The sequence below is a fragment of the Culex pipiens genome, chromosome 2 (assembly GCF_016801865.2).
Source record: "Culex pipiens pallens isolate TS chromosome 2, TS_CPP_V2, whole genome shotgun sequence".
In the NCBI taxonomy this organism is placed as follows: domain Eukaryota; kingdom Metazoa; phylum Arthropoda; class Insecta; order Diptera; family Culicidae; genus Culex; species Culex pipiens.
The window spans coordinates 48,610,828-48,638,644 of record NC_068938.1 but is presented as its reverse complement, the minus strand read 5'-3'; the positions used below and the strand labels follow the sequence as shown (position 1 = coordinate 48,638,644).

Sequence of the window (27,817 nt, the reverse complement as noted above, 5' to 3'; positions counted from 1 at the left end):
TTCAGGGGTTGTTTGTTCATATAAAATTAGCATCTGGCCAAAATATGAGCACTCTAGGTCAACGGGAAGTGGGGCAAATCGGGACACAAAGTTTGAAGGTTCAAAAACGTCAAAAATCTTTAAAAGGCTATAACTTAGGCAAAATTCAATTTATTTTCAAAATTCAAAATGTATCTGAAAGGGCCCAAAAAATGCAACAAAATGCAGGGTAGAACATCCCGATTGGTTAAATCTAAAGGGAGTTATTGGCATTTTAGTGAAAAAATAGCATCATTTTCAAACTCAAATAAAAAAGTGTTCCAACCAGATATCAACTCGGTTCGACCTGCAGCTTGTAGGGGACATCTGGAACTACCATTTGAGACTAAGAACGCTTTGGGTAAGGCAGTTTAACATTTTAAATAGACACTTTTACTTTTAGTGATTTTTTTGGTTGTAAATTTTTGCTCGGGGACCCCTTAGATCCCATTTTCTGGTGATAATTGTATCATATTCGTGTTCCTGAGACAATTTCACAATAGAAACATGCATAAAAATGTTTATTTTGATCCATTTTAACCCTTTAAAAAATAAAAGTTAAAAAAATATTAAGCTACTTATTTTCTGGTGTCATCTAGTATCCTTGGAAACGAGCTTGATTTTCAATAAATGTGAATCGAAGATTTTTTTTTTAACTTTTATTTTTTTAAGGGTTAAAATGGATCAAAATCAACATTTTTATGCATGTGTCTATTGTGAAATTGTCTCAGGAACACGAATATGATAAAATTATCACCAGAAAATGGGATCTAAGGGGTCCACCGAGCAAAAATATTCAACCAAAAAAATCACTAAAAGTAAAAGTGTCTATTTAATATGTTAAACTGCCTTACCCAAAGCGTTCTCAGTCTCAGATGGTAGTCCCAGATGTCCCCTACAAGCTGCAGGTCGAACCGAGTTGATATCTGGATGGAACACTTTTTTATTTGAGTTTGAAAATGATGCTATTTTTTCACTAAAATACCAATAACTCCCTTTAAATTTAACCAATCGGGATGCTCTACCCTGCATTTTGTTGCATTTTTTGAGTTTTTTTAGATGCATTTTGAATTTTGAAAATAAATTGATTTTTGCCTAAGTTATAGCCTTTTTAAGATTTTTGACGTTTTTTTACCTTTAAACTTTGTGTCCCGATTTGCCCCACTTCCCGTTGACCTAGAGTGCTCATATTTTGGCCAGATGCTAGTTTTATATGTACAAACAACCCCTGAAAATTTCAGGCAGATTGGTGAGGCCGATGCGAGATGGGTATGCTTTGCTCGTGGACTCGCTCTTAAGAACTATTAAGTTCGGTTGGCTTGCTAGGCATCAAGAGTTCCAAACTTCTCCCGTGTGGTAGGCGCAGAAACCATGTCAGTTTTGTGTACCCGATCCACACCGCCGTCACACCAAACTTCGGTTTCGCTGCACCGATCAAGCTACCGAGCTATTCTTTATGTAAACTAATGTCAAAAACATAAACAATGACTTATATATCCCGCCGTTTGGCATGTGTGTTTTAATCATCCCGCCAAACATATCATAGTAACCTTGAGTTGCGATGGAAAAAAAATTCTGTCAAAAATGTTCAACTGTTGTTTTGAACAGTTTGGAACTGTTTCAACCCAGCGATTAGGAATTAGAAATAACCGACTGGCTAGATTGCAACATCTTGACCGTTTGGCACGAGAAAATAGGCAGACATGGCCTGTCGGTTGATCGTCCACTATCCGGAACATAGTACGGTGGATCTGCTCAAGGTAAACCCACGTAAAGTTGCGGCAAGTTCAACGAATTGGTAAAGTGATCAACGCAACTCACAAACAATATGCACTACAGCGGTTGCGCTGGTGGCGAGCTGAAATACGTTCGGATCATCGATTACACGAGTGCTACTTCCCAAGTAGATCCGCGCTATGCACTCCGCCCTGGTAGCGTCAAGTTACTTTAAAAAAAGACTCAAGATTACCTTTTTTGATCTACCTAAAGAAAAGCCTGGAAATTTGTACAAATAAAATCCTTTATTAAAAATAATAAACCTTTTTTTCTATTTAAAACAAACTGATAGTAAAATCGAGCTCTCAATGTCCTCCTGCTGATACGGTCAAATGTTTTAAACTTTATTCAGGCATGTAAAAATCATTAAACATCTTATTTAGAATATTTTTCTTCCATTTTTTCCGATTTGGATGGTATTTGCTTCAAAATTTCGGCGTTAAATTGACAGCTTTTGTAGCTCATTCCATGGAACCACTAATTTTCAGAAGCTTGCAAATTTTCAATCAAACGGCCATCATTTTGGGCCGCGGACAGATGGCAATGGGATAAGATCTGCTAAAGACTCCAGATTGTAGGGCAGCTGGAACTTGACCCACTGGCTGACCAAGGTCCGTTTGTTCCAGTCTGGTAATTCAAATAACACGGCTGGCTCAGATAGTGGTTGATCCGATAGGCCGGCACGGCTTTTCCTTTTCTCCTGCTAAACTTTCCGATTCCAAATCGACCGTTGGGTCCGTTCCAAACTGTTCAAAACAACAGTTGAAAATTTTTGACACGATTTTTTTCCATCGCAACCCAAGGTTACTATGATATGTTTAGCGGGATGATCAAAACACACATGCCAAACGGCGGGATATAAAAGTCATTGTTTATGTTTTTGACATTAGTTTACATAAAGAATGTCGGGTTTTTTTTCGTGACGAGAAATGGTGCGCATAGAAAAACCGGTATCATAGCAAACCGTTGTCGCACCCGTCAAAAGGTAAGTCTGCTGATGATTCTCTTCCTCGACGGTCCCCTGGATATTGACAATCAGAGAGTCGACTGTATCATTGGTTGCTGAGGTATCAGAATTATAAAATAGAGGGTTGTTAGAAAGGTGCTTAGAAAACTTCAAAATTCCTGTTTCTTTCTCGTTAAGTAACTGTATCTCAGCAATTAGAGGTCCACTCGACTATGTCTTGGACAAATTTATAGCAAATTTCTTAAACTTTTCAAGAAACAATATTTTAGAAGATAGCAATTCTCTACGAAATAGGTCTTTTGCCTTTCTTACTAAAGAAAGGTATAGGGTTTGCTTTTGGCTCCGACGTCAATTCAAGCTTCGTTCCCAAATCATTTCTCGAGAAATATTCATTCGAAAAATCTGCAAAAAATCATGGACGATCGATTTTCGACGCCCGATCGATTGACAATGACAGAATTGGTCTACCTCCAATATCCGAATTTTGGCGCTTAATTTACTGTAGAGCACGCGTGACGTCCGTGTGTGGTAAAAAAGTGCTCAATTTTGTGGTAGGGGGTTTCTCAGAGCCCACATTATGGATTTAAGCTCTCTTGGGCGCATTTGAAAGGGGATGTGCTGAACCTGAACCAGTTCCATACCAAATTTGAATTTATCCATTTTTATGAGGACTCGGAGTGTGTTTTCACCAAATCAGGCGGTTTTCAAATGAAAATTCGGTCGAAAATTGAAGTATTGAAATCGTTTATCTATCCAAAAAATTGCATTTTTTTAGCCCTACATCCTCCCAAATTTTAATCCATGTCGGTAATGTGGTTCTTGATTTACAGCTTGTGGACTAATTCATTGTGAGGGGGAAAAACCCCTCAAAAAAGGTAAAAGCCAATTTTCACCAAATGCCAAAACTATTACTTTGGCATTTTGTCTAATTTTTTTTCTCCACATCATAATCTAGACCATACTCGATGTTCTGAAACAAATTTGACCTCATTCGGATTTACCGTTCAGATTTTAGAAAATTTCCATTTTTGCCTTTCTTACTAAAGAAAGGTATAGGGTTTGCTTTTGGCTCCGACGCCAATTCAAGCTTCGTTCCCAAATCATTTCTCGAGAAATATTCATTCGAAAAATCTGCAAAAAATCATGGACGATCGATTTTCGACGCCCGATCGATTGACAATGACAGAATTGGTCTACCTCCAATATCCGAATTTTGGCGCTTAATTTACTGTAGAGCACGCGTGACGTCCGTGTGTTTTAAAAAAGTGCTCATTTTTGTGGTAGGGGGTTTCTCAGAGCCCACATTATGGATTTAAGCTCTCTTGGGCGCATTTGAAAGGGGATGTGCTGAACCTGAACCAGTTCCATACCAAATTTGAATTTATCCATTTTTTATGGGGACTCGGAGTGTGTTTTCACCAAATCAGGCGGTTTTCAAATGAAAATTTGGTCGAAAATTGAAGTATTGAAATCGTTTATTTATCCAAAAAAATGCATTTTTCCAGCCCTACATCCTCCCAAATTTTCATCCATGTCGGTAATGTGGTTCTTGATTTACAGCTTGTGGACTAATTCATTGTGAGGGGGAAAAACCCCTAAAAAAGGTAAAAGCCAATTTTCACCAAATGCCAAAACTATTCCTTTGGCATTTTATCTAATTTTTTTCTCCACATCATAATCTAGACCATACTCGATGTTCTGAAACAAATTTGACCTCATTCGGATTTACCGTTCAGATTTTAGAAAATTTCCATTTTTGCCTTTCTTACTAAAGAAAGGTATAGGGTTTGCTTTTGGCTCCGACGTCAATTCAAGCTTCGTTCCCAAATCATTTCTCGAGAAATATTCATTCGAAAAATCTGCAAAAAATCATGGACGATCGATTTTCGACGCCCGATCGATTGAAAATGACAGAATTGGTCTACCTCCAATATCCGAATTTTGGCGCTTAATTTACGGTAGAGCACGCGTGACGTGCAGGTTTGGTTTTCTAGCTTCGGTACTAGCCTTTTTGTGTATTAGTATTTTTGTTCATCGTCAGCGCACCAAGGTGGTTTATTCGGTACGTTTGCGTTTGTCGTAGTGAAGTCCCACCGAGCGCTCAGTCGTTGTATGCTTCCCAATCCCAAAAACGCCTAAATGCATATTTTCATAATTTTCTGGCTTGCTTATTGAAAGCTCACAATTTTGCCTAACGCCTAAATGACAGTTTAGTGAATTACAGTAGGCGTTTCAAAGCTTTCAAGAACATTTATGCGGCTTTACCGTTACATCGTTGTTTACAACACGGCAAATTCTCGGGTGTTGAAACACTTTCTGCCAGTCATTTTGTAACAACTTTAACGCATTGGAGCAAGACGGAATTATTTTGTTTTCTCGTTAATTTTTAATATTTTGAAAAGTGCAAAAAAACACTCAGAGAATACGAACAATTTAGCGATAAGCAGAAAACATTACGAACATCGCAAATTGTGAGATAATTCTCTGTCTCAAAAACAATGTGTTCTGATTTAAAAAATCGAAAATGCTTATGTGCGAGCACAGCTTACAACCGGCCATGGCAAATGGGGCAAAAACCAGTGTTTTTCAGTTATATGAAAAAATATGGTTGAGTTTCGAATTGTATTATGAATGGACCATTTTCTATTTTGCTATTTCTTTGAAAAAAAAAATCAACTGCCGTTAACTCCCTTTTGTAAGAAAGGCTCTATCTCACCCCAGGTGGGATTAAATCGGGTTTTTTTATTTAAATTTGTGTTTTTTTTTAATCCGGCTAAAACTTTTTTGGGCCTTTGGTATGCCCAAAGAAGCCATTTTGCATCATTAGTTTTTCCATATAATTTTCCATACAAATTTGGCAGCGAGTGCATAATTGGCAAAGGGAGCGCGTGGTCGTAAAAAAATATTCGGAGTGAAAAGTGATTTTTTTGTGCCTTTTGTTTCGCATTTTTGTCGTGTATTGTGTGCTGCGAGGAGAAGATTACCCTCTGAAAATGCAGCGTCATCAGAGTGCATAATTGACAAAGGGAGCGCGTGGTCGTAAAATAATATTCGGAGCGAAAAGTGTTTTTTTGTGATTTTCAAAGCCCTTCCTATATCATCGTTGATCGGAAGGCATGGCGTCGGGTGGATTGTGTTTAAATTTTTCGAATAAGATTTTACTTTTTGCGTTGAAAAGCCATTTCTATATAATGATCAAAGACGCACTGACATTTTGGAACGTCGAGATAATAGTGGAGCAAAATAACTGTGTGTGAGTGATTTTGTGTGTTAACCAGAAAAACCTTCTCATAGCATCGTTGCTCGGAAGGCTCGTCGACGGGTCTGTTATGAAAGTCCTCCCCATAGCGTCGTAGCTAATCCAAAAAAATATTAATCACGTGATGCTTGAAGGAGATGCTGTGGATTCAACGGTCTCAAGCGGTATCAACAAGTATATAGCGAAAAACTATGTGCTTGATGAGTCTGCAACTTCAACTATCGGACTAACATTCCTCCCTCTCGTTGAACTGCAGGCTTCTTGGGAGGGCACCGGTATTGACTAACTAAGTAGGGATCTTCAGAGGTTAAACAGTGAACGGATGGTTGGCTCCCACTGATCATTTTTGATTCATTGTTTAACTTCAGCTGATCTGTCAATAACGGAGTAGCAGCTCATTGGCAGTCAACCATGCTCATGCTCATGCTCATGCTCATAATTTTCCATACAAATTTGGCAGCTGTCAATACAAAAATGATATATGGAAATTCATAAATCTGTATCTTTTGAAGGAATTTTTTGATCGATTTGGTGTCTTCGGCAAAGTTGTAGGTATGAATATGGACTACACTTAAAAAAAATGATATACGGTAAAAAAAATCATTTTTGTATTGTGTAGTTTCAGTCGGATTGAAAAATACAAAAAAATGGAATGACCGAAATCTTAGAGGATTGCTCAAATGAAAAATACTACTTATTGCCATTGACCAGTATTAAATTTGTCGCTAAAAAACGAATGATATGAAGATTCAGCATGCTTCAAATGTTTTTTGGAGTTTATGTACCTCGACTTTGGTCGGGATCGTGGGGGAGGAGGGGAAGGCAAAAAAATGAAATAACAAGCTATGGCCTCAACATTTGAATGACAAAAGTGTTTAAAAGTGCATTTTACACCTGCCCAGTTGTTTTGCAATCATAAGTTTTCAAAATATCCAAGTATTAAAGAGATTTTTTTTTTCGCCAAAAAAAAACTTTTTACGGTGCTGTACATTGAAATTCCACAAAAGTTGAAAATATTTTTGATCGTTCCCAGACATGCTAAAAATGGTTTTAAACGCAGGACAATGCATTTCTAGTTGTTTTCAGTTGGTAAGACTTTTATTTGCTTTTAAATTTTGTAGCTTTTTGGAAAAAAAAAATATTTTTCGAACCGATTTTGAGGGGCGACATAAACTTTGAAAAATATTTGCAACGGCCTCAGGAAATTTTGTACGACTTTATTTTTAGAATTTCACATTTAACTCGATTTTTTAAAACTAAATTATGTTTAAAATTAAGAAAATTATGCTGTGCATTTTTAATTTTTTATTTAAATCTAATCCAAACGAAAGAAATAATAATAAAAACCTTGCATTGTCATGCGACAAGATGGCACACCGCTGTCGACCTACCCTGATAAGCTTAATGGTGGGTCAAAACTTTGAGAGCCAATTGGAAAATCAAGAGAGTGTGTGCGAGAGTCACACAAAGGGAAAGAAAACAGCCAAGAGTGAACTTTCGTAAAGCTTTCGCAAAACTCAAAACGGGGCAGAATCGTGCGGGGTTTATCGGAAGGATCGAAGCCGGGATCGGAAGTAATTTTGTAGAATTTGAACTTTGCACTGTGGAACGCCGTGCCGTTCACATACAGAGTATATCTAATGGGGCACATGGCAAGGAGCAGGAAAGGATATTGCTGCAACTTTTGTAGGAAATTTGAGATGGATGCAACTTTGTTGATGCTGGTGATGGTCGATGATGGTTTGGAAACTAGGACTAGATGGTCGTTTTCCAGATTGATGGTGTGGATAACTTGCACTTTAAACAATTGCCAGAGACTGAGATGCAAACATTTGTAGTTTAATACCCATGGGATAAGTTATTGAGGATCTTAGTAGTCAATTTGATAATTGGCTGGCTTCGCAAAACTTTTTTTTTCAAAGATGTTTATTTTTGTCAAAAACACAAAAGAAAATTTATAACGCGAAAATTTATTACTCGACTTTGCGTTTAAAATTGCAGTTCACGTTATAAACCCACTTACGTGCTCCAGCTGAGAATGAATTTTTCATACGTGAAATGGACGAAATGTGTCTTGCATTCCAAATTTTAGCCGCTTTTCAAGACGGGCATGGGAGAAGCCAAAACCTCCCGGTCTCGATGCTGGCAGCATCACCAAAAGCACCACCCTTCTTAAACCATGCCAAGTTGTTGTACAACACGTTCATTATTTTCTGCAGCAGCCACCGGCGCAGTATGGATTAATCTTTTAAGATGGGGCAAATTTACCACATCCAGCCTTTGCGGTGCAGCCAGTGATCTCGGAGGAACCGTTCGGTGGTGTGGTGTCCAAGAATACGACGTCGGTGCCAAAGCCCTTTCAGCTCTTAGGCTGGTTGAGCTTAACCGGAGATGCACCTTGCTGTGCAGAGAGGATGAAGACCTCGTGTTTAATCTCGAATCTTGTAATTATTTTTAATGTTCAAAATGATTTAAAACAATCTCCATATTTTGTAATAATCTTCGTAGCTTAAAGTAAATGACCAAAATAGAGCCACTACCCCTTGTGCTCCAAATTTTACACACATGGGCATAACCTTGTGAACAGCACAGTATAGTGGAAGTAGCATTTCACAGCATCATCTTGATGGCATCTACTAGACTGCTTCAAAGTTGGCCCTTCCATTATCAATTCAATCGAATATCAATATTTTTAATGTTTAATGTCGGAAATAAAAATTTACGCTCTTTCTATGAGAAATGTCGATGCTTAAGTCTAAGGCCCCAAAGATGATTCTTATCTGAAGATACAGCGGATTAAAAGCCATTTTCTATAAGTACGATTTTATTATTCAGTCTTCAACATATTTTTACCGGAAAACTCGTTCATTTTCCGATATGTTTACCTATTACCGCACAAAAATTTTGAGCGAAAAAAAAATCTTGGGCTCACCTTCAAATTTGACTTTTAACACCGTTAAATCCAAACATCTCATAGAAGTGGCTTGTTTTTTTTTTCAGTGGTCTTCATTTGGGCTCGCGACCATCGCCAAGGTTGCTGATATAGTTTTTAACAAAAAAAATCAATGTTTATATTTAGTTAATTGAGTTTATCAGCTTTTTAACAAAATACATAAACATTTAATGGAAAATTGTTAAAAAGTGAGAATTTTGTCTGAAATGTGTTGAAAATATATATATATTTTTTTAATTAAACTAACTTCGTTTACCTATTCCTAATGGAAAATTGTGCGAAGAATCCGGAAATGCATTCCGTTTTCCGATTTGAAATCAATGAGAAAATCATGACATTTTGAAAATATGAAAATAATGCTATTCTTCAACGTTTTTTAATTATAGTTAACTAACTTTTTAAACTTTTCAAAACATTAGGGCAAGTTCGGGAGCAAAGCATACCCATCTCGCATCGACTTCACCAATCTGCCTGAAATTTTCAGAGGTTGTTTGTACATATGAAACTAGCATCTGGCCAAAATATGAGCACTCTAGGTCAACGGGAGTTTAAAGGTTCAAAAACGTAAAAAATCTTAAAAATGCTGTAACTTAGGCAAACATCAATTTAATTTCAAAATTCAAAATGCAGGACTTTAAAAATGCAACAAAATGCAGGGTAGAGCATCCCACATGGTTAAATTGAAAGGGAGTTATTGGCATTTTAGTGAAAAAAAAAACACAATTTTCAAACTCAGATAAAAAAATGTTCCATCCAGATATCAACTCGATTTGACCTGCAGCTTGAAGGAGACATCTGCCACTACCATCTGAGACTGAGAACGCTTTGGGTAAGGCAGTTTAACATATTAAATAGATACTTTTTCTTTAAGTGATATTTTGGTTGTAAATTTTTGCTCGGGGGACTCCTTAGACAAAATTTTCCGGTAATAATTTTATAATATTTAGATTTCTGAGACGATTTCACAATAGAAACATTCATACAAATGTTTATTTTCATCCATTTAAACTCGTTAAAAATTAAAGTAAACAAAACTTCAAATCAAATTTATTGAAAATCAAGTTCGTTTCCATGGATACTAGATGTCACTAGAAAAAAGCAGCTTCTAAATTTATTAACTTTAATTTTTTGAATGCTCTCTGAATTGAGATGCTCGATCCTGCATTTTGTTGCATTTTTCAAGCCCTTAAAGATACATTTTGAATTTTGAAATTAAATTGAAATTTTGCCAAAGTTACAGCATTTTTGGGATTTTTGACGTTTTTGAACCTTCAAATTTTGGTGCGGTCCAAACGACGACCCATATAAAGGGTATGCTGTTCGTGGACTCGCTCTTAATGAAAACTTCTTCTAGAAGTACCTTGAATCTTTCTATACCCCGGTCAGTACACGGAGAAAAAAGAGTTCTTAAAATCGTGAACAAGCGTTCATGAAAATGGGAACCTCGAACAAAGTGTTCAAATTCCATGGTACGATTTTGAAAAACGTACCATGAAATTTGAACACTTTGTTCGTGGTTCTCATTTTCATGAACCCTTGTTCACGATTTTGGGAACTCTTTTTTCTCCGTGTATGATTTAATAAAATTCCGTACGTATTTCAGCAATCAGAGCTCAAATCTAAGAAATTATTAGAAAATTTTCTGACAATAATCTTGAAGATAAATGTTTTACTGAGAAAATTCAATGGGCCTAATTTTTTGTTAGCAGTAAATTCAAAAAAGTCAATTGAAAAATAAACTCTGTACCAGCCTACTGCACACGTTAGCTGCAGGGAGCATCCTCGTCGGAGGCCGGTCGAGTTGGGGGGTTTTCTAGGAGCTTTCGTTTTAAATTTCATGAGGTGTAAAATAACTTCTGCCTCACTGCGGATGTTCTCTCCGGCTTCAGCCACTTTGTTTCCGTTCCGTCGGTTGCAGCAACGCCGACCTGGTCTGCTGCTGGTGAAAAGCTCTCCTTCGAGGTCGTTGCTGTTTGCAGTTTTTTGGGTCGGAAAATGCTCTACTGAGAAAACAACTTTATGGAGTATATGTGTATACTTGGAGAGTCTTCGGGTATGCTCTAGCAAACACGCATCAGTGTTTGCTCTTGTTTGGAAGCACGATTAAAACGAAGCGGGAGGTCTTGTTTGGAAAATAGTTCACGTTTTTCGTGTGATCCTTTTTAGACATGTTATATAGAGGGTGGAAAGCTTGTTTTTCGCGAAAAACACTGAAATTGAAATTGCGATACGGGGAATGGGAAAGCTGATAAACATTTTGCACGTTGAAGACTGTTTTTTTTTTGTGTAGTAAATTATATTAGAAAAAAATATACTTAAGGGATGTATTTGAGTTAAATACTAAAAATGGAATCGAACATGTAACAATGCTTCAATATTTAAATGTAAAAAATTAACAAATATTGTGAAAATAATTAAACCCATGAAAATGACATCTTTGTTTTGAAAGAAATGTTATTTTGTTTCCCCTTGAATCATTTGTACTTACTACTTTGGTATTATCAAAGAAGCACCTCACATTTTGCTCTAACCTAAGGTATGCCTAATTTAAGGCTTCATTACCGATAGCGATCACGCCTTCATTCAGGAATTTATATTCCCGTACAATTATCTCTATTTCTAGACTTCCAGCCCATTCATTGCTAGCGGTTTTCCCTAGAGCCCCATACAAACATATACCTTTATATCTAACCGGCATTTTTCTTCTCTCTTCTCTTTTCCCACTCACCGTTTTTGCACCCCTCCAGCCTGGACGTCCGCGGAAAGTCACTCAATGACGCCCAGCACTGGTCGGCCCCGCAAGTCTTCGGTACCCGGGCACGATACGTCCTTGAGAGTGACCCAGCATATTTGGAATTGAACGTAAGAGGACCCTCTTCCCCAGTGTTGCCAACTTCTGCCAATTTTTTTTTTTTTGCTCTCCCAAAAGTGTAATTAGTCTAATTGCAAGGATTTTCACTTTTGCTGTGTTTTTTGTTTTTTCTTCTTCGTCTACCTTTAGGAAATTAAACGTCATGATCAGGGCATTTACCGGTGCCGTGTCGATTTCCAAAACAGCCAAACCCAGAGCTTTCGCTTCAATCTCACCGTCATTAGTAAGTATATCGCTTTCAATTTATCCTTTTTCCTGTTTTTTTTTCTGGAGGGTCCGTTTACCTGAGGGTAGGGCGTCCAATTTTCCCGGGTTTTGAATTTCCCGGGAAACGGGAAAAATATTTTTTGAATCCCGGGAATTCCCGGGATCCCGGGAAATTTTTGCAGCAGTCATAAAATCTATGTTTTCATTATATTTGTTACGTTTTTCTAGCTTAAATCATAGAATTAGCTCAAAACTGTTAATGGTGATAAGCTACACTTCAATCTGAACATGGACAGCAGTCTTTAGATAGTGTAAAACACAATTTAAAAAATGGGTTCTTTGATGTGCTTTGGAATTTAATTGAACCAGAATTTTGAATATATTTCTTTTATTTTTTTTATTTATATAATATAACTACAAAAGCTTATACAATTTCATTGAAAGTGTCTAAAACAACAATAAATAAAATTATACCAGACAATGTAATACTTTGGATATGTTTCGAATTTTATGTTTTATATTTAAAAACATATTTTAAAAATTATCTTTAAGTCACTACCAACCAACTACCAACTGGGGATAATCGGGACTACAGTCTGAATAGGTACAGGAGATTTTAGAAATAAATTTGGAAATTTGTGTACTAATTGTTTTGATCTGTTCCTGTTGTAATCGAAATCAATCAAAACAATCAGAACATTATTCAAAAACAAATTAGCTTAAACAGCTGTCTTAATTCGTTACTTTTTCCTGATTTGCTCCAGATGCCGGTTTATGATGAAAAGTTAAATAATTTTTAAATTTTATGCTTTTTTCAAGTTTAAAGTCATAAATGAACGTGAATATAATAATAAGTCTTTTTTTAAATAAATAAAATTTAGTAGAAAATATCTAAGGCGCAAAGCATTTTGCGGATCTGTAAACAAAAATTTTAACAATTTTCCCTGCCAAATTAATGCTGTCATATGCCGAATAAAAATTTTAATGCTTCAAAATGCTTATCGATTACTAATTTCCACAACCAAATCTGAATTTCTAGACCAAAATTTGATATGTTTTCAATTTCGGGAATTCCCGGGACAAAATATGAAAAATCCCGGGATTCGGGAATTCCCGGTTTTGGAAAAATCCCGGGATTTTTGTCCCGGGAATTCCCGGGATGGACGCACTACCTGAGGGTGTTGTTTTGTGAGCAATGATGAACGGAAACAACTAATTTTAAAAAAAATGTAAAATTTTAGATACCAAACACGTGCAACACACGTAGAGTCATGTTCAATGTTAAAATATGGAAAATTCGTCCGATCTTTTCGAAATCTATATTTTTTTTAAAGTAAGACTACCATTTCAAAAGAGTGTAATATTGAATGTTTTGTCCTTTTAAAATGTTAGTCTTGATTTAAGAAATATTAAAATATTGTTTTCGAAAAGATCGCACAATTTCACCAATGTTTCACATTAAACATTGAAAATCAGACCATTAGTTGCTGAGATATCAACGATAGAAAATGGTGGATTGTTTGGGTGAGACTTAGAAAACATCAATTATCCTGTTTTTAAATCTTTGCAAGCAAAATATCTCAGCAACTAAGGGAACTATGCCCTTTCTCAGCCTATTTCTATTATCGGCCTATCAGCACTTTGATCATGAATTACAGCTTTCATGAAGTGTTTTTGTTGATTTATTAGCGGAAACGGCAAAAGTGATGAGAATTGGTCGAACGGATTAGAGTGATTAAAATTGGTATATTTTCCCTACTTGAAGCAAATTATAGAAAATTTTCTCAGCTTTTCGTAAGTGGGAAAACATGAGCACTAATTTTAAAAAATGAAGAACTTCGACTATTTTTTAAAAAGTTACCTGAAATGGCTATAACTTGAAAACGGTGAACTTTATCAAAATGTTACTGGAGTACTTTTTGATTGCAAATTCAATTTTACCACGGAAGATGAAGTAGAAAATTTTTTGCGACCAATATCTCGATTTTTGAAAAAATAAGTATTGGAAATTTCTCAAAAGCTGGCATTTGATGCCCCCCAAAACACTTAAAAAAGATAAAAATAGAGTTTTTTTGCAAATCAAGTTTTAGTATCAAAATGTGAAATTAAAAATCACCAAATTTTGTTTACCGTGCATCATTTTTTTCAGTGTAGTTCATACCTACAAATTTGCCGAAGACACCAAATCCATCAAAAATACTTCAAAAGATACAGATTTTTGAATCTCCACTTATCAATTTTTTAAGGAAACCTGTCAAATTTGTATGAAAAGTTATAGGAGGGAGGGAGTTATGTGCACCCAAGGGGCAAAATGCAACCCCAGCTTTTCTCGTAATTAGGCAGAATTTTCGAGAAAAAAAAAATCATTGGAATTGAAAGCTTAACATTGCAAAGGAATGCTGGCGAAATTTGAGCATTGTATTACGAAAACGGCTTAAGGGGTTACATACATGTAAATCGGCAAAAATATCAGAGGTTGGTCACTTTTTTCTAAATCTGTTAATAAAATAAATTTGAAAACATTTGATTAAATCATTGCTGAGATATAGCTTTTTGATGTTAGCAGATTCAAAAAACGGGTGCCACGATATCTCAACACTGCGTTGACCAAATCGGCTCAAAATTTTGGTGAAGACGCGTTGATCCAGTTCCGTGTGCATGACGAAGGCCAATTTTTTAAACTTTATTTAAAAATAATAATTTGTTTTTCATATCAAAAATCGTCAGTTTTTGATTTTTGTATTTTATTTTTAAGCAAGGGTAAAAAGGATTAATTGAAATTGTAAATTTTGATTTTAATAGTTTATGCCATGATCTTGATTATTCTATGGATAGATGAGCCTAAAAACATAAAAAAAAACATATTTTTGCTGCTTTCAGCCGGTAAATTTTGCCCCGTTGTTGTAGTGCATTTTGCCCCAATTTTGTGGTGCATATTGCCCCGCAACGGTTGCTTGAATTAAATTTGAAATTCTTTTAGAAATTTGTTATTTTTGCACAATTTTGAGATTTTGCAAGACTTTTTTCACATAGATGACGAAGAATAGTAGTTGCAAGAACATCTAACAAAATTCTTTCACAGAAAGAATGCTTTTACGGTTGAGAATTTTCAGTTTTCCCTTATGTCCAAATGATGCAAAATGGCTTCTTTGGAATACCGAAGGCACCAAAAAAGTTTCAGCCGGATTAAAAACTACAAAAATTAAAATTAAAAAAGACCGATTTCATAGAGAATTCTCACTGGTAAATTAAATCCAAATCCATCACTTTTTGATTCCAATTGTTATTAAACTATGTGATTTTTAGGACACGGTAGATGTTTTAGAATTTGTACCATTCCGTGCCCCAAATCAGGACCCTTTATTTCGCAAAAGCTTCCAAAAGACCATTTTAGCCCCTCTCCGACTACGTTTCTCCGGATCAATAATAAATAAACCAGAAGATGCTGGTTTGCGCGGGCACGAACACACACACACACACCGGCTTCGACCTTCCTTATGAGTGTTTTTCGCTTGAGAAACCGATAACAACAATCGTTCGCGGAAGTGGCGTGAAATCGGAAGATTTATCTTGACGGCTTTTCCGCTTCCTCCCCCGCACCCTGGTGCTGACGTTTCCACTTGCTGGCGAAAAACAATGTCAGCATCCAATTACCTAGCGCGGATTTTTCCACCAGACCCTGTATTGTGATGCTGTAACACCTCTTGCAAAACGTGAAACACGAGCCACCATCAGTTGGTGGAGGGTACGATGGTATGAATTGAGGGTGGTAACAATTTGAGAGGGCTAAGTAATTAAATGGTATTTATTGTATTTATATTCGAAACAAACATCAAATCGGCCAGACCTACCATATTAATTTGAGCTTGCAAGAAAAACAAACTTTCACCAAGTATTATTCTAGTAACGATTGAAAATTCAAATAAAAAACGATATTAACCCTTTTATAATGTTACACCCTCGATGATATGCCATCCTCTTTTCAAAGGATTCACTTCCACTAGACTGGCGATCCCAACCAAAGCAGCAGCTGCTGGTGGTGAGGTGGGTTGCGAAAATCATAAATTATACCATTGACATTGTTTTCCATCACACTGGATCGCTGACGTGTGGGAAAAAGCATGGGAAGATGTTTTGTTCGGCCCCCTAATGGAGGATACAAGGTCCTAGCGGGGAAAGTGAATTTGACTCCGGTGAAGAAGAAACTCTGATTCGACGACGACGACGTGTTGGCTGACAAAATGGAGGAGGGTTCTTTTTTTTCTGAACAAATCGAATTAGATTGTGGAGGTGTTGAATATTGATTGCATCATTGTGGAAAGAAATAGCTGAAATAATAGAATATGTGGATGGGATTTCAATGGGAATTGAATGGCAGAAGACAAGTGGTTTTGATGGAGCTCATAAATAAGAAGAGAAGCATACATTACATGCAGAATTTCAAAAAAAAAATAAGAAAGGTCCCGCAATAAATAGGTTTGTCCGTATCATTTGTGTTGATTTGATGATGATGATATATTTTTTTATTTGGTTCAAACTTTGTGGGTCTTCAGCAAAGTTGTAAGTATTGATGAAGACTGTTAAAAAAAGGACACGGCAATTTTTTGCCGATTTTTGTACAACAAATTATTTACCAAAATCCTTATTTTTTATGTTTGACAAATGTTTAAATGTTTCAGGGAAAAAAAACCACAACTTTTGAGCCACAGAGAAGTAAGGACGAAAGTTTTGTCGCAGAGTTATGATTTTTTTAAATTAAGCGTTTGGATATAATATAAATTACTGGTATATTGTTTGACACCAGTTTTAAATTTTAAATTTTAAATTTCAAATCAAATCGAAAAGTACTTAACAGATTTTTAGATAAAGTGCACCGTTTTCAAGTTAAAGCCTCTAAGTGTCTGTGTCTCTTTTGTGTCGCTGTTCGAGTGCATGGGGTGATTGGCCATCATAATTAAATAATGGCATCAGTAGTGCGGTGCTTGTGGGACGCGAAGTCTTGTTTTTTCGTGTTATTTTCCGTCTCTTTTGTGTCGCTGTTCGAGTGCAGAGTGCATAATTGGCAAAGGGAGCGCGTGGTCGTAAAAAATATGCGGAGTGAAAAGTGATTTCTTTTGTGATTTTCTAAGCCCTTCCTATATCATCGCTGATCGGAAGGCACGGCGTCGGGTTGATTGTGTTTAAATTTTTCGAATAAGGTTTAATTTTTTTTGCGGTGAAAAAGCCAATTCTATATAATGAACGAAAGACGCACTGACAATTTGGATCGTTGAGTTAATAGTGGAGCAAAATAACTGTGTGTGAGTGTTTTTGTGTTAACCAGAAAGACCTTCCCATAGCATCGTTGCTCGGAAGGCTCGTCGACGGGTCTGTTATGAAAGTCCTCCCCATAGCGTCGTAGCTCGGGAAGCATCGAAAAGCCAATACGTTATCCCACTAACCCAAAAAAAAAAAAATAATAATCACGTGATGCTTGAAGGAGATGCTGTGGATTCAACGGTCTCAAGCGGTATCAACAAGTATATAGCGAAAAACTATGTGCTTGATGAGTCTGCAACTTCAACTATCGGACTAACATTCCTCCCTTTCGTTGAACTGCAGGCTTCTTGGGAGGGCGCCGGTATTGACTAATAAAGTCGGGGTCTTCAGGGGTTAAACAGTGAACGGATGGTTGGCTCCCACTGATCATTTTTGATTCATTGTTTAACTTCAGCTGATCTGTCAATAACGGAGTAGCAGCTCATTGGCAGTCAACCATGCTCATGCTCATGCTCATGCTAAAGCCTCTAAGTGTCTGCGATTGTCTTTTTCAGAAATATTTTTTTTTTTCAAATAATTCAGTAAATTTACAATAAAATTGTCTAAAAGACCTTGAAGATTGTAGAAGTAATTGTACAATTTTCAGTATTGAAAAATAAAACATTTGTGTAATTTCAAAATATCTCCAAAAAAATATTTTGATGTTTTTCGAATCAAGACTAACATTTAAAAAGGGCCAGAAATTAATATTACACCAAATTTAAATGTTGTTCTAATCTGCAACATTAATAATTGGACCATTAGTTGTTGAGATATTGGCATTAGAAAATGTGGGAATGTTTGGATAATACTTTGATATCTTCAATATTCTTGTTTCTTTTTCTTCTAGGTATTCGCTGTTTTTTCAGCAATTAGAGGTACAATCTTCAATGTCTCATTGGCAATTTTTTTTGGAAATTTTTAGAACAATTGTAAAACCAAGGAATTAACAATCGAGAAAACTGAAGCCTTTTATATCTTGGATGCACCGTTTCCTTTATCAAACAATCACCCTTTTACAATTCGATTGCTTGTTTAATTTTACATTGAAAACTGAAGTCATAAAAAATCTTGAATTTTAATTTAAAAAAACATTATTTTGCTAAATTTTTTGTCTATTCTTTTCTAAAGCTTAAAAGTTTCGGGTTTTGTCCCTTGAGCGTACTGAAAAATTTCGAAATTAAATAAATGCAGATTTTGGGAAATTCGAATTCCTCATCAGTACCAACAACTTTGAGGAAGACACCAAATCGATCAGACAGATTCACAAGTCCATTAGAGCAATTCTCTACCGAAACAGGAAATGGATATTATTTATATTTTTTGATTTGGCTCAAACTTTTTGGGGGCCTTCCCTATGACCAAATAAACTATTTTGTGTGATTGGTTCACCCATACAAGTCTCCATACAATTTTGGCTGCTGTCCATACAAAAATGGTATGTAAATATTCAAACAGCTGTAACTTTTGAGTGAATTTTCTGATCAATTTGGTGCCTTTGGCAAAGTTGTAGGTATTGTTGAGGACTTTTGAGAAAAAATAGGTACACGGAAAAAAAATTGCAGATTTTTTAATCAACTTTTTTTTTCGCCTAAATTCAATTTTATTTTGATATGTTTTAGGGGACAAAAATCCGCAACTTTTGAGCCATAGAGAAACATGGTCAAAAAATCTGCCGCCAAGTTATGAATTTTTGAAAAAATAGTGATTTTTGGAAAAAAACGAAGTTTCATGCAAAAACAAGTTTGACATTATTTTTTAATGCAAAATTGAATTTGCAATCGAAAAGTACTGTACAGATTTTTTGATAAAGGGCTCCGTTTTCAAGATATAGCCACCGAAAGTTTGATTTTAGAGAAAAATTAGCAGTTTTTCAATTTTTAAAAATAGTGACCACGAGTGACCGTCTCTAAAAATATTTTTTTTTTAAAGTTCAGAAAATTTGCAATAAAATTGTCTAAAAGACATTGAAGATTGGACCTCGGGTTGCTGAGATAGAGCCGCTTTAAGAAAAAGAAACACGAAAATTGAAGTTTTCTAAGTCTCACCAAAACAACCCACCATTTTCTAATGACCATATCTCAGCAAATAGTGGTCCGATTTTCAATTTTAATGCTTGAAAAATTCGTTAAATTTTCCGATCTTTTCGAAAAAAATATTTTGAAAATTAATATTCAATGTTTGGCTCTTTTAAAATGGTTGTCTTGATTTAAAAATTTTCAAAATATTTTTTTTTTTAAAGATCGGAAAATTTCACGAATGTTTCATGCGTTAACATTGATGCGGATTTTTGTCCCCTAAAACATATCAAAAAATCTCGAAAATCAAAAAATACGTATTTTGGGAAATTGAGTTTTAGTAAAATAGAAATTTATAAAAAAAAATCTGCAAAAGTCCTCAACAAAACCTACAACTTTGCCGAAGACACCAAATTGATCAGAAAGTTCACTCAAAAGTTACAGCTGTTTGAATATTTACATGCCATTTTTGTATGGACAGCAGCCAAAATTGTATTGAGACTTGTATGGGTGAACCAATGACGAAAAATAGCTTATTTGGTCATAGGGAAGGCCCCCACAAAGTTTAAGTCAAATAAAAAAATACAAAAAATAAAAATGGTCGAAATCGGCCGATTTCGTAGAGAGTTGCTCATGAACAAAACTCAGAAAATGCAAAAAAAAGCTAAAAGAACGATGTGAAAGTTGAACTCCGGACGGAAAGATTTTGTTATATTCTTTGTTTTTTATTTGATTTTTCTTATTAAAGATAAATTATTGCGCTCTTGACGAATAAATTAAGTTCTATGCACAAATCATTCAATATTTACAAGTTAGTGTTTGAGTGAAAAATTCAACTCTTTTGAATATAATTATCAAACAACAGGAGATTATTCATTTCTGAAAACTTTCATTTTCCATTGTTTTGAACTCAATGACGGGTTTTTTTAAATTGATTTATTTGATCAAATTACTTGAAAATGAAAACAATCACTAAAATATAACTTTTTTCAAACCCAAAATTTTTAAATTCAAAATATTACCAGGTAAATTATGCTTAAAAAAAGAAATTTGAAAATGTAACAGCATTACGTGGAATTTCCCAAGAATTCCAAATATTACAAAAATTGAGAACAAAAAATGCCGTCTTGAAGACCTAAAGGGCAAAAAACGATGTTAAAAATTGACACACTCAAGAAAATCCTTGATTTTATTGATCAGTGAGTGTTAATTATGCGTGGAAGCTTTTGATTTTTTTTAGAAAATTCGAGTTTGAAGGAAAAATATCTATTCTTATCCCGGAGAAACACGCCACCTTTTTTGTCCCTCTTAAAGGGATTATTAAAGTAAAATCAGTGTTGCACGAAGAAATCAATGGAAAATGATTGGGAAAACCAAGGGTTTTCGGATTCTTGAAAAAAGCAATTATTAAAAACATTTGAGATTATGATTTTCCAATATTTTAAAAACATTTTTGTAAAAAAAATCAATGATTTTTTAATTATTTTTAATTTAAAAAGAGAACAAACATTATTTTTAATCTATTCTAAAACACACTTGAAACACACTTTCAACAATAAAAAAGCACCAAAAATTAGCAAATTCACATGAGTATGTTCTATAATTACACCAAAACCACGAGAGAACACATGTAAACACAAACCATCTATCTCCTCGCATAATCAAATAAACTTCCCTCAGCTTCCATGTGTTCGCCCAGCAAGCCGAGGTGGATCAATACTCCCACGAATCAAGAAATATTATTATAGCATCCGCTGCCTCCTCACCGGGGGAAAAGCTCCAACTCTAACTAAACATTGCAATTAATCTTGTTTTTCTTTCCATCCACCCACTCTCCCACTTCCAGTTCCACCCGAGCCGCCGGTGATCCTCGATCGATGGGGACGCGTCATAAATAGTACAATAATCGGACCAAAGGAGGAAGGAGATGATATACTGCTCACGTGCCGGGTAGTTGGAGGTAATTTATCTAAATTTAAGCCCGCGAATTGGTTCTGCTCAGCTAGTTTGCACGTCGTCGAGGGGGGTTTGGTAGGGTTAAGGGGGAGGGTGGATCTTTCATAAACTCCTCCGTTTGCTTGATTGTGGCAGGAAGGGAATTCTCAAAAAAATTATAAAATCAAAAGTTGTGAACATTTTAAAGTGAGTCAATTTATTTTCCGTGTGTGATGTGATCTACAAAATTTCATCAACTGAGTTGGTAATTGTGAAAATCATAACATAAAAACTAGAATGCAGATTTCAAAGAGAACTTCCACAAGACAAACCAAGTAGCAATTTCCCCCCTATCCAAAGAACGGTTACTGTGGCCAATAGTGATCTGAAGCCAGTCCGCAAGCAAACTAGAACGATGGCCGGAGAGTCTAGGAGGGGCCAGGGCTAGAGGAGTTAGACCAAAGGCGATTATGGAGCATAAGTGGGTTTCAATATGTGCCCCGAAGATTTATGTTGCTCTGTGTGTTATGATACAAGTGTGGCGATAACTTTATTGGGTCTCTGTTAGTTGGGGATGGAGAACAACGGATAAGGAACGGGAGCGTTTCCAGTCTTGAGGAGATTGAACGGATGAAGTCAGGGGTTCCTTAAAATGTTTGATTTTTAAATTGCCTCTAAGGTGTTAGATCCTGATACAGATTGTTTAAGCTGATTTTTTAAACATTATAATTCAAATAAAAACAATGTTTAGAATTGCAAATAAATTTAAACCAAATGCTTCATCGCAATTACATTTTAAAATTTACCTTCTCAAAAGAAATTTTTTTAAACACTGTTAAAATATGAAGAAAGGTACTTGCAAATATATTTCTAACATTATGACATCCTCTTTCAAAAATGTTCCAAAAAATCAAGGACATTTTGCGATTACGTCAAGTTGAGAGTGTAACTCCAAAAAAGTATCGGAATAAATAACTTTTCGATACCAGTTCTGAAAAGTTGAACTTTTCAGTAACGTTAATCTTTGTTAAGTAGGCCGTTTCATCATGAATGGCAGAAAATATAAGTAGTTTTGCAACGGAATTGCATCAAAAAAATCATAAATCTAATCAAAAGAACAAAGAAATGTGAATTGCAACCAACTGAGCACAATGCCTAAATTGTTTTATTTTTTTATAATGCTCGTTTTAAAATTAAAATATGTTTACATAAACATTATTCAGCTCTATAAAAAAAAGCTGGTACAAAGTTCCTACATTTCTTTTGACCATTGGCATTGGACGAGGAAAAGGAGAAGAACACAAAAATTTATACAATTTACCACGTTTTATACTGTATTTTTTTAAAAATACTCAAAATTTCAAATTTTGCAATATGGGTATTAGGGTGGTCCAAATCCGGACTTTTTTGGGGCTACCCCCTGAAATCAAAGATTGACCCATCACTAGGTTAAATTCCAAATTTGAGCTCATTCTGACCACGGGAACCCCTCCCTCCAATCGCTTAAAGTTTGTATGTATGGGAAAAATCGTCAAAATGTATGGAGAAAAGCAACTGTTTTACTTTGTTACCTGTGGAAGGCGCCATAATTATCCGATTCTTACCATTTCTTAAATGTAAAACCTTCATTAAATTTAGAACAACTTTTCCCAAGACACCATATTTTTAGGATTTTTTCCCGCGAAGTTATTAGCGCCCAAAACTGACCCTTTTTGCGCGGCCAGCTGTAAGGGGCTACCTAACAACGATGTTTATTTCCAATTCGTACACGCACGTGCTCTCTCTCAGGTTCAAACTCTCTCACGAGCTTGCTCGCCTGCCTGCCTGCCTGCCTGTTTACCTACAAGCGCGCGCGCTGTTTCTCTGCTTGGACTTTTGTCGTCGTCGTCGTTTCGTTTGCTATCCGCTGCGCTGCGTTTCTGGCATGTTTATTATAATTTTCAACTAAAATATCAGGATTGTTTTGAGATATATTTAGCATATAAATTCTTAAATTAAGACAAAAATAAAAAAACTGCGCTGAAAAAAATATTTTAAAGAAAAGACAGCTTAGGCTCGATTAAAAAATTACAACAAATGTCATGAGAACAGGGTTTGTTTGTTTTTCCAAGCATTACACGCAGTTTTTCGTATATGCTAAAGAAACATGATAATGATTCAATTATTTAAAAAAAAAACTCTTCAGGTAATATAAATGTTGTTCCTTTAGGTAGTTTGCTTTGACAAAAATATACTTAGTACAAATCAAGACAATTTTACAATTATTGCTGCAAATTTTCATTCATACTCCCTAAAATTATTTTTTTATTCTTTCTGGAAATTTCTTTCTATGTTCCTAGACCACCTGCAACAAATATTGCAACTGTTTATCATTTTTTGTCAGTTTACCTGTAAATTTTTCGATTCAGGAAACATCTCTTTCTGCACAATCGTTAACTACCTTCAGATCTTGCAGTTGCGGCCTTCCTTTAAGATACTCATTTGGATTCAGTTTAAAAAAATCTAAAGAAAATTCCTTCCTTTTTTATCTAAAAAAAACTGCATGGTATTTCTTGTAACAAAAGCCGATAAATTAAAATCCAAAACGTTTGCAATTAGGTTTGGATCAGAACAGATGACGATTCATGTATGAACTAATTCATCAAATGTGTATTCTCTCTCACACGCTCTTATAATATGATATCTTTTGTTGATCACATATTACATTAAATTTTATATCTCAAAACAAACCTGGTATTTTAGTTCAACATTATAATAAACATGCCACGAACGCAGCGCAGCGGATAGCAAACGAAAACGACGACGACGACAAAAGTCCAAGCAGAGAAACAGCGCGCGCGCTTGTAGGTAAACAGGCAGGCAGGCAGGCAGGCGAGCAAGCTCGTGAGAGAGTTTGAACCTGAGAGAGAGCACGTGCGTGTACGAATTGGAAATAAACATCGTTGTTAGGTAGCCCCTTACAGCTGGCCGCGCAAAAAGGGTCAGTTTTGGGCGCTAATAACTTCGCGGGAAAAAATCCTAAAAATATGGTGTCTTCGGAAAAGTTGTTCTAAATTTAATGAAATGAAAGAAATGATAAGAATCGGATAATTATGGTGCCTTCCACAGGTAACAAAGTAAAACAGTTGCTTTTCTCCATACATTTTGACGATTTTTCCCATACAAACTTTAAGCGATTGGAGGGAGGGGTTCCCGTGGTCAGAATGAGCTCAAATTTGGAATTTAGCCTAGTGATGGGTCAATCTTTGATTTCAGGGGGTAGCCCCAAAAAAGTCCGGATTTGGACCACCCTAATGGGTATTGAAAGATTCTAAATTTTGTATGCTTCTTAACTAATGTAGAGTTTTTCAAATTTAATACCATCAGTGGGGGTGACATTGGGTCTGGGTGGTGAGATTGGGTCAAAGTGATTTTTTACAGATTTAACAATTTCTCAGTTTCTTCTCAATTAAATTAAATTCTGTTAAAATGGTTGTGTAGGGGACATCTTAAGATGACTTAGCTGAAAAAAATCTCGTTCATACAACAAATCCTGTCATTTGGCAGCTGTCTAATGTTGAGGTACGTTTTTCGACAAAAATGTCGTCTCGATAAATCAACTTATTAATATTTTTGCTGGAATTGCTCGAAAAGTACCTAAATGTTCGAAAATCTCTACTTCAATCATTGTAGCATGTCAATACGATTCTCCGAACAAGAATCACTGTTGGCTGAGTTGTTTTTACCATATTGTTGTATTTGAGCCTAATTTTACCTTCATTTGACCCAATGCCACCCCTCTAAGGGGTGAGGTTGCGTATATTTTCAAACGATTGGCATTTAAGGTAAAGCTCATCAAATTCCACCATAGTTTGGGAAAATGATAGTAAACTATCTAAGAATAATTTTGCGTTTAAAGATTTTTGATATTATTTAAATTGTTTTTGTTGTTAAGACATTACGAGTGGTGTATCGTTTTTTTCACCCCGTCACCCCCACTGACGGTACTCAAGGTTTCACAAAATACCGTATTTTATGAGAATTCTCAGATTTTCAAAATTTGCAACTTAGGTATCAAACGACTCGAAATTAGGAATGCATTTCCATTGTTTTAGATTTTTTGGAATTGAATACTCAATTTTTCACAAAATACCATATTTTTTGAAAAAAAAAATGCATACCCATATCAACTGATTCAAAGTTTCGTATGCACATTGCCTTTTTTAGAGTTTTCAGAATAAAATACTGACATTTTCTCAAACTAACTGTAATTTTCAAATGAGGCCGATGCAAATATTTTACAAAGTTTTTGTCCCACGGCGACACACGTCGAGAGGGGGCAAGCCATAATCGCAACATTTGAATGAAAAAAGTATTTTAAAATGCATTTTACAGTAGTTCATTTGTTTTACAATCATGAGTTTTCAAAAATATAAGATTTGAGCAAAACGAAAATAATAAAAAAAAACTTTTTTGCGGTACTGTAAATCAAAACATTAAAAAATCAAGGGATTTTTTAACAATCCCGAACATGTTAAAAATTATTGTAAATTCAGGGGAATGCATTATAAATTGATTTCTGCACTAGAATATCCAATAAGGATGGGGGAGGGACAAAAAGTTTTAAAAATAGTTGTACCAGCCTAATCAAATTGTCATAATTTGCAGAAAATGATTCGAAATTGTGTATGCATTTTCACTGCTGTAGTATTTAGAGATGAAATAGCATAGCATAGCATTGGTGTCTACCCGTAGCTGCTACTTCGTTATTGACCAGGACCCCCAAACATTGCTCCGTGGACCACAGATGAAAAGTAGGAACCAATCATCACCCCTTCGCAATTTTCAAAGGTCCCTATCGTGCTGATCAATACCGACGCCGGCCACGACCAGTGGTAAGACACGGGGAAGTGGATGGGAATGTTAGCCGATACTTGAGTGATGGGACCGCCAAATCGACTGCGTCTCCGACAAAGTATCACATGAGTTTTGAGGGGTTAGTAAGATGGGTATGAGGTCAGGATTCACTGTGGTAGGTGATGCGACCATGAGCAATTTGTTTATCGGTTGAAATTTTAAAAATCTTAGGCAGCCGGCTGCGGAAAGATACCTATCTAGGGATTTAAATATAGTATTAATTCGACCGCGATTCTCCAGAAATTCTCCGTCGGCGTGCCTTCCGATCAACGGTGATGTAGGAAGGGCTTCATTCATTAAAATTATTTTATATCATAAGCCTTAAAACATATCCGTCGACGTGCCTTCCGATCCTCGATGATATGGAAAGGACTTAATCCAGCAATACGACTTGCTTGTCTCAAAAAACAAAAATCGGATCGTTTCTATCGAAAACTATATAAAGAGAACAAAAATAAAATTCATCGGCCAACGAACGCGTGAACAAAAAAATAATGAAAAAAGAAGAAGAAGAAATCCAATCACCCCATGCACTCGAACAGCGACACAAAAGAGACGGAAAATAACACGAAAAAAAAAACAGGACTGCGCGTCCACACAGGCACCACACTACTGATGCCATTATTTAATTATAATGACCAATCACCCCATGCACTCGAACAGCGACATAAAAGAGACGGAAAATAACACGAAAAAACAGGACTGCGCGTCCACACAGGCACCGCACTACTGATGCCATTATTTAATTATACTGACCAATCACCCCATACACTCGAACAGCGACATAAAAGAGACGGAAAATAACACGAAAAAACAGGACTGCGCGTCCACACAGGCACCGCACTACTGATGCCATTATTTAATTATAATGACCAATCACCCCATGCACTCGAACAGCGACACAAAAGAGACGGAAAATAACACGAAAAAACAGGACTGCGCGTCCACACAGGCACCGCACTACTGATGCCATTATTTAATTATAATGACCAATCACCCCATGCACTCGAACAGCGACATAAAAGAGACGGAAAATAACACGAAAAAACAGGACTGCGCGTCCACACAGGCACCGCACTACTGATGCCATTATTTAATTATACTGACCAATCACCCCATACACTCGAACAGCGACATAAAAGAGACGGAAAATAACACGAAAAAACAGGACTGCGCGTCCACACAGGCACCGCACTACTGATGCCATTATTTAATTATAATGACCAATCACCCCATGCACTCGAACAGCGACACAAAAGAGACGGAAAATAACACGAAAAAACAGGACTGCGCGTCCACACAGGCACCGCACTACTGATGCCATTATTTAATTATAATGACCAATCACCCCATGCACTCGAACAGCGACATAAAAGAGACGGAAAATAACACGAAAAAACAGGACTGCGCGTCCACACAGGCACCGCAATACTGATGCCATTATTTAATTATAATGACCAATCACCCCATGTACACAAATAGCGACACAAAAGAGACGGAAAATAAAACGAAAAAAAAACAGGATTGCGCGTCCACACAGGCACCGCACTACTGATGCCATTATTTAATTATACTGACCAATCACCCCATACACTCGAACAGCGACATAAAAGAGACG

General features: G+C 36.0%; 1 protein-coding gene across 1 annotated transcript in view; it reads left to right on the top strand.

Moving 5' to 3' along the window:
- Positions 1-27,817, top strand: part of LOC120421949 (uncharacterized) — a 194,241-nt gene that overhangs the window by 130,654 nt on the left and 35,770 nt on the right. Inside the window, exons 4-6 of the mRNA XM_039585259.2 lie at positions 11,721-11,835; positions 11,975-12,068; positions 21,215-21,328. Coding sequence (XP_039441193.1) covers positions 11,721-11,835; positions 11,975-12,068; positions 21,215-21,328 — 323 coding nt within the window. The remainder of the gene's footprint in view (positions 1-11,720; positions 11,836-11,974; positions 12,069-21,214; positions 21,329-27,817) is intronic.